The 8,722-nt window shown below is 43.3% G+C and overlaps 1 protein-coding gene across 1 annotated transcript; it reads left to right on the top strand.

Annotated features, from left to right (window-relative positions):
- Window positions 1–1,264: 1,264 nt before the first annotated feature.
- Window positions 1,265–3,322, top strand: LOC119660842. The gene has a single exon (XM_038069733.1). The coding sequence runs from the start codon at window positions 1,350–1,352 to the stop codon at window positions 3,297–3,299; it is 1,950 nt and encodes a 649-aa protein (XP_037925661.1). The 5' UTR covers window positions 1,265–1,349; the 3' UTR covers window positions 3,300–3,322.
- The last annotated feature ends 5,400 nt before the right edge of the window (window positions 3,323–8,722 follow it).

Here is an 8,722-nt window from a genome sequence, read left to right as displayed (position 1 = left end):
GTTAAAATCGTTCTCACTTGGGGTCTTTTCAAACCTAGATGGCGGATAAGCAACATAAATTTTCGTACACCCTAAAATCGGTTAACGCAAGGAATCGTCCTTTATATGTATATGTTCCTAGCCATTAGTCCACTTGGAGTCTTTTCAGACACCTAAAAGGAGTATACAACATAACCTTACCCCAAACATTTGAAAACGGTATCTGTGTCTAAGCTTGTAACACGTGTCCTGCCTGTTCGGACTGACTCCGATACAATTGTGCTTGCAAGTGTCGTCACAAAACGTATTGAAACATAATTGAGGTATCTTGCCTAAAACGAATCTAGCAACACAGGGCCCAAAGCCCAAAAACCAAATGACAGCTAGCACATATAGATCGAATGCCTGACCAATTCTCGTCCCCACGTATGATCTTCGGGGTCAGACCAGAGAACTTAGCTCTCTCTGTTACCTTGTCGGGACGCCGTAGGACAAATAAAATCTACAACACCAATGACAACCTATAGTTAAAGAAGTTTCTTATGTCGATGCATTAAAAATGTTACAAAAGGCGTTTGAGGAATCTGCTCTTTGGAAGACTTGGGCATACAAGTAACATAAAGATTTTAAAAGTGGTGGAGGATTTGCTTCGTTCCAGACGCCCATCCACGTCAAACACTGGCGGAAACGTCAAAAAAGTGAATGAGATGCTGTTCGAAAATCGTCATACTAGCCTAGTTTTTGCTAGTGAACTTGGCATTGCATATGGAAGCACTCAGCACATTGTGTTGGAAATTGGAATTGGAATGGTACGCATGAGATGTGTCGCAACCCGACTTGTCCCAAAAGACCTGAATTTCGAGCAAAAACATCATCAAAAGACGGTTGCTGGGGACATGATTTCTGAGCCCGACCTTTATGAAACACTATGTAGGCGTAAGAGCTTGACATGGAGACAAGTCAATAATCGTTTCGCAGATGAGTCGAAGCCAAAAAGCAGAATGCTACGAGATAGGTAAAGTCATCTACTTGTCGGCCTACCGGGGATTGCCTCAGATTGATGTTATTTTGAAGGAGATAAAATAAATTTTCCGGAAAATTAAGCCGTTTTAGATTTATTTATAAATTTCTGGTACTTTTTGATCACAAGATATGCATATCTTTCAAAGAATTGAACAATAAATATGCATTCAATTCGAGTGTACGAAATGTGGCGTCCCAACTATTATTAGCGCCTAAACCTTAGACAGCTGATTATTCTCCTGCCAAATCAAAATCTTTTCAATCAAATAACGTTAATTTTCAACTATAATTAAAAAAATTTTTTTTTGGGAAAAATCCTGATTTTCCTGTTTGTAAATTGAAAAGCAATGGTTAGCCAACTGTTCACTGTACCACGGGTTTCCTTCATTCTCACCGTTTGTATATTATTCAGTTTGGCTTTAAACTTGATCTACAACAATCCTGATGAAAAATTCAGAAGAAATTTGAGAAAGTATGGCAGGAGAGACATTCAAAATTTTATTGTGAGGAGTATTCAAGTCCGGGAAAACTATGGTCGGTGCGTTTTTCCCTATACTCTTACAGATGCGCAAGGGGTGTATCAACCAGACAGGAAGACCACTTGCAAGAGGCGAAGTTGCAGATCCAAATCGGGTTGGGTCCTTTGCAGTGAAAATAAATGTTATATTCGTAAATTATTGACAGAATCCAAGGGCAAGATAGACTGTGTTTTCACAGATATAATAAGGACTTCAGATCGCAAAGTGGGTTACGGTATCCCTCATCGGAATTTTCAGCAGTATCTGCTAAATTCTAGTGATTTTGTGAAAGTTCAGTGCAATGCTTCAAATGGTGATAGATGGGCTGGAGATGTTATTGGAACTCGTCCTATTCTCGTCCCTAAATCGGCTGACGACAAGCCTAAAAATGATAAATTTAATGTTTTTATTCTTAGTTTAGATTCCTTAACAAAAACTGATTTTCTACAAAAATTACCGAAAACGTATTGGTTTTTGAAGCAGCAATTGGGTGCGGTGGAGTTCCGGGGCTTCAATACCATTGGGAATATTCGCTCTCAAAATTTGATTGGAATGCTAACCGGGCAAACTGAACTTGAGCTCCCAGAAACGAGAAAAGCTAGTCCTAGATCGTCTCATCTTGATGTTTACCCCATGATTTGGAAAACTTTCCGAAATGACGGATATATCACTGCCTTCAATGAAGATTCCATTAGAGAAGGAGTTCTAAATAGCCAACACAAAGACTTCCTGGAACAACCGACAGATCATTATCTACAAACCTATCTGACTGAGAAGAAACAATACTTTAGCAACAGTACGGAATGTTGTTTTTCCAATTATCAGAGGCACCAAATTTTATTTGATTATACCAGTAAGATATTAAGTGGAGAACGTAATAAGTCTAAGTTTATTCTCAATGTTCATGATGTAACTAGTAGTGACAATCTGTTTGTTTTGGACCACGATATTTTCAATTTTCTGTTTGACCTTCAAGAAAAGGAAGCACTCTCCCGTACGATTTTTATTCTGGTCTCCAATACAGACCAGCCACTCAATCAGAATAATGTCCCATTAGAGGAGAAGTTAAACCAGAGGATCCTTTTCGCTAGTGTGGTGCTTCCTTTGCAATTTCAGAAACAATTTCCACAGGAATATTCGAATTTTCAAAACAACACAAATTCCCTGATCACCTCCTTTGATATACATGCCACCCTCGAGCATGTGCTTCAACTCCAGAACAATCAAAGTGAAGGACTTCGCAGCTGCAGGACGCGGTCAATATCGTTATTCAAGCAAATACCTCATTATCGTTCATGCGCCCATGCTCACATTGAACCCCACTTGTGTTCTTGCCTGGGTGAAACACCGATTAATATCAACAGAGTGATCCTGATGGGTGCCGAAAATATCGTCGATACGGTGAACACATTCTTAGAGCCCTATTGGAAATTTTGCCGCAGTGTTACGCTCTCTGGCGTTATTGATGCTGTCAAGCTAGCACCACAGAAAGCCCTCCTCCAATACAAAAAACTGGATGATGTCATTGGGTATATTCCAAACCTCAGTGGAAGCACAATTGTTCGTAATGAATGGTATCAAATTCAAGTTGCAATAAATGCATCAACAGAAGCTCAATCTATAATTGAGGGAATTGTCAGACATGATTTATGGAAGGATATATTTGAAACGAAAATTAAAGACATAGTTCTTAAGGAAGGCGGAATTGGTCCTCATTGTTTAGCAAAAGTCGGAAAGCCGATGTTGAAAAAATTATGTATTTGTAAAGAAATAAATTAAATGAACTTAACTTTTAACAACTAGTGATTTGTAGTGATTTTCAGTACTTGTACTCACTACGTGGAACTTTATTACGGGGGTTAGGAATACCTGTAAAGCCATCTATGCCAGCAAAAAGACCTTCGTGAAGAAATCGGATCTCCGCCTGCACCTCCTTTTTCTAGACCTTCATATTGAATGCGTTGTATTGTGCAGTGCTGTCAGATTACTTGAGTCTGAATGCTGGGCAGGGAAGCCTTATGACCATAATAACACTTCAGACAAAGTACCTCTCGAGAGCCTACGCCACACGGCCTCCAAGCGAAGGTATTCAGCAATATTGCAAGCCTGTCGATACTTGGGCCATGATCCGATCCCAAGCGTAACAACCTTACTCAATAGTGACATAGTTTTACTCAATAGTGACATCCTGCAGTCTGATGAGGCAGTGCAGGGAGTTGAACAGTTTGGATGACACGTCCAGAATCACCCGTCTGGGTTTTCGGTCATAGGAACATAGAGTGGAATGAGCAGACCGACGAACTGGCCAGCGGATTTTGTCCTTGACGGTCCAAGTGGGTACAGTCAACGTATCGCTAGCGACTGTGAATAGTGAAATCTACCCGTGTTACTTGACAGCCGCTGCCTCCAGATGACGAAAGCTTACCACTTATGCTAAGTCTAAAAGGATTTGACCCTCGATAGCAAGACCCGATAACGTAAGTTTTCGAATCAAACACGATTATAGAATAACGATGATTTTCAAGGAATACTGGTCTATATAAACCAAACCGTCAGACTGGGAAACACCCTAAAATTCACGTTATCGAAATTCCAGGGAGGAGGTAGGGACCTTTAGGAACTTCCTTTGTGACCGCCATGCTCTTGTTAGAGCCAGGCTGAGGTAGGTTTTAAAAACTCTTCATCATGTGCTGTTCGTGCTGCTCCTGTTTTTCGGCCGGGCAGTTGTGCCGGATACAAAAAGACGACCCCTGCCGCTGTCGGAATTGGATGGTGTTTAGGGCTGCGGTGCTAACGTCTGGCGCTGCGGTGCTGGCGTCTGGCGCTGCGGTGATGGCGTCGGGGGCTGCGGTGCTGACGTCTGGCGCTGCGGTGCTCTTCGGGGTCACCACTTTAGCTAATTTTGTATTGAGCGCAGATTGTTGGCTTTGAAATTGCCCAAAATAATGGATACGAAAATAACCGTAAATACTTGATCAGAATTATTTATACATGTCTATACTCTCTATGCACAAACTAAAACTCCATTAATTGTAACGAACGAGTTTAAATTAATTACGAATGAAAAATCCACTAATTGGAACAAAAGAGTTTATCATAAATTAATTACGAATGAAAAATCCACTAATTGGAACGAAAGAGTTTAAATTATCAAAAACTGCACCGCGAGACAACCGACTATCCAAAGGTTAGAGGCAGAAGAGAACGATCCGTCTCCATGTGGTTCTCTCGCTGCTTCGGGGCGCACACGGGTTTCAGCCTGGACAGAGAGACCGCCTTTTTGTGTCCACCGATCTCGAACTGGAAGAAATGTTCTCCCCGCTCGAGAACGCCGTACGGGCCCTCATATGGAGGCTGCAGCGGCTTCCGGACGTTATCCGTCCTGACCAGAACGTGCGTGCACGTGTCCAGTTCCTTGGGCGAACAGGCAGTGATGACCACTGCAGGGACGCCAAAGCGAGGGATCCACTCTCGACAGAGGACTTCGGCACAAGATTGCGCCGTAATGTCTCTCAGAGGTATTCCCTCAGGCCACCGCGTAAACCTGTCGATGATTGTGAGACAATACCTGTAGCTGTGCGAGTCTCGCAAAGGTCCTACTATGTCGAGGTTTATTGTGTGGAACCGCTTGGTAGTGCGGGGGAATGAGCCCACTTCTTTCCTTACATGCCTGGAGACTTTACACCTCTGGCATGCAATGCACTCTCTGGCCCAGGAATTGACATCCTTATTCATAGAGGGCCAGAAGTATTTCTCGATGACTAGCCGATTTGTTGACCTGATGCCTGGATGCGCTAAGTCGTGAACTGCGTGGAACACTTCCTTGCGAAAGGTGGCCGAAATGTATGGCCGAGGTCCCTTTTCCGAGTCTTCGCAGCAGAGAGAGAGATTTGAGCCGAAGATGGGCAATTCCCGAAATTTGTATTTGGAGTTGGATTTGAGGCTCTGAAATGCTGCGTCATCCTCCTGCGCCTTGGCAATAGCCGAGAAATCGAGTGAGGCGGGGATGTTAACCTCAGAGACACGAGACAAAGCGTTAGCAACTATGTTGTCCTTGCCGGACACGTGCTGGATGTCTGACGTAAACTCGCTTATAAAGCTCAGGTGTCGAAGCTGACGAGGGGACGCTTTGTCGGGCTTCTGTTTCAAAGCATACGTGAGAGGTTTATGGTCCGTGAACACTGTGAACGGCCTGCCTTCAAGGGAGAAGCGGAAGTATTTGATGCTCAAGTACGCGGCGAGCAGTAGGTACTGTAGTTCCGTTGAGCGGGATTCAACTGCTTCGAGAAGAAGCTCAACGGCTGCCAAACCTGATCCACCTTTTGGTAAAGGGCAGCACCTACTGCGATGTCAGAGGCATCAACAAAAACTGCAAGGGGTGCATCTTGCAGAGGAAATGCCAAGAGTGTAGCGTCGGCCAGTTGTTGACGGGATTTGTAAAACGCGCGGATAGCCTCTTCAGACCACACGATCTCTCGTGTGTCCTTAGTTTTGGGACCAGACAAGTACGCATTCAAAACGGACTGGTGATGGGCGGCCTTGGGCAGGAAACGACGGTAGAAGTTTAGCATGCCCAAGAACCTCCTCAACTCTTTCACTGTCTTTGGACGCGGGAAGCTTGTTATCGCTTGCACCTTATCTGGGTCGGGCTGTATTCCTTCAGGGGAAATGAAGTGGCCGAAGAATCTCACCTGTTTTTGAAGAAATTTGCATTTCTCAACGTTTAGGACTAAACCGGCCTCAAGGAGACGTTGAAAAATGCACTCGAGATGGGCTAAGTGCTCAGACTCAGTGGAAGAAGCGACCAAAACATCATCCAAATATACGAAACAGAACTCGAGGTTTCGCAGGACTGAGTGAATGAACTTTTGAAAGGTTTGCGCCGCGAATCCTGCCGCGCCACAATCATATAAGCACGAAGACTGAATTTTAGAAAAGATTTTAGATTTACAAATGCTCCTTGTTAGCTATAATGGCGATCATTGTTCTAAAGTCCCTCCCCTCTTTCCCCTCTTTTCATTTTACAAGAGCCTGCCTTAAAATTGATCAGCTCAAATCTCATGATGCGTTAACCGGCTGGGATCAACGTCCAAAAAGCCAATTTCGATAGTCTTAATGTAACCTAGCAATCAGTGGGGAACATTTTAGCTAACTTGTAAGCAATAAGGCTCTCAATCGATTTCATCGTACCTTTGATGCTTCTTGGTTACATCCCGTTCTTCCCCAAGCGCCTGCTCTCTTATCCAATCTGGTTCATCATAGGAATCCAAAAAAAAATCTTCATCTGAAACATGCAGTAAATTCTAGGCTCCATTGATTCACTGACCCCTCTAATTTAAAAGCTCTGCACTGCTCCGTAATATCAATACCAAGTCGTAAACTAGAAGCTCAGCGATTCCGGTATAAAGGGTTTTGCCAATTTCTTATGGAAGAAAATTTGGAAACATGGTAGTTTCATTTTTACATAGTCTTAGTTATATTCATTGAATATGTCGAACTATTCCTCCAATGCAATACTGACATTTTATGTCTTATAAATGGTTGTATGTAGCGCGTCAATCCAACTACATGCCGACGATGTCGGTTACTGGCAATGTACTTCAAGTTCCCACGATTTTCCGAGAAGCAGTACTCTTCACCCACTGTTCCGCGCCAGACCAACCCACTCATGGACCATCCTGGGATAGTGTATGCTTCTAGTGCGAACTTGACGGGGGCGGCAGTTAATTTTGGAAACAACGCAATATCCCAGTATCGACTATTATTGAGATGAAAAGTATTTCGGAGTCTAATTGCCATATACAGCTATCAATATGAATTTTTTTCAGGATTTTGCAGGTGGATAGCTTTTGAGAATGAGCTCTTCAAATGCGTGACCACTTTCTAATGCCATAACGGATGATGCCAAAACTGCTTCGAAATATACTAATCGAGGCCTTTTCTTTGATACCCCACAAGGTTATATTTGGTGAAAAAAGTATATACACCCCTTTCTTTTGTACATATGAGGATCCCTCTTTAAACTCAATGTAGAACGATATCATTCACTGCATGTAGGGGGCCTTAACAGTTAAAAAATTTCATGTCAATAGGTACACCCGTTTCTGAGAAAAATGTGTACGCGAGCTGTCCGAATCTATCAAGGACACGTGGAACTACCAACAGCATGATAAGAGCCATTAGCGTCCTTTATAATAGTTGACAGGGTGAAGAAAGAGATCCCAAGTAACAGCCAAAGCCTGTTGCTTTAACAATGTCTCAAGCGACTCAAGTGACACCAAACCATGCTGCCGTCGACATATAGTCAAAAAAGGGTGTAGGAATAGGAAGGGATCCTTCAGGGAATTAGCAAGCGTGTAAAAGAAAAAGGACATACTAGCAATACCAACAAAAAAACGGAACTAAAAGTTTTGAAAAGCGACCTGCGTCAAGTGGAATTATTGGCAAGCGAAGCGAAACCCAAGGGGATTGTGAACGGCGGATGGACCAAAGTCGGAATCAAAGGTGCAAAATTATTCCAGAGGCAATTGTTATCTCCATCAAGGAGAATTGGTCGTACATCACGATAATAAAAAAAAATCAAAGCTGTCCCCAAAGATCCCCCCCCCCCCAGTAGATCTATATACAGGTAATGATATCAACGAAGTTGCGTCCAAAAGAAAAATCTCCATTGCCTTGAATTTAAGTTAGAAGAACTTGGAGAAGAATCTATTGTAAGTTGGAAAAATGCCTATGGTGGCACTCACACGGCCACAATCATGATCATCATCAACGGCGCAACAACCGGTATCCGGTCTAGGCCTGCCTTAATAAGGAACTCCAGACATCCCGGTTTTGCGCCAAGGTCCACCAATTCGATATCCCTAAAAGCTGTCTGGCGTCCTGGCCCACGCCATCGCTCCATCTTAGGCAGGGTCTGCCTCGTCTTCTTTTTCTACCATAGATATTGCCCTTATAGACTTTCCGGGTGGGATCATCCTCATCCATACGGATTAAGTGACCCGCCCACCGTAACCTATTGAGCCGGATTTTATCCACAACCGGACGGTCATGGTATCGCTCATAGATTTCGTCATTGTGTAGGCTACGGAATCGTCCATCCTCATGTAGGGGGCCAAAAATTCTTCGGAGGATTCTTCTCTCGAACGCGGCCAAGAGTTCGCAATTTTTCTTGCTAAGAACCCAAGTTTCCGAGGAATACA

The sequence above is a fragment of the Hermetia illucens genome, chromosome 1, assembly GCF_905115235.1.
Source record: "Hermetia illucens chromosome 1, iHerIll2.2.curated.20191125, whole genome shotgun sequence".
NCBI lineage: Eukaryota > Metazoa > Arthropoda > Insecta > Diptera > Stratiomyidae > Hermetia > Hermetia illucens.
This window is presented reverse-complemented; position numbering and strand designations above follow the sequence as displayed.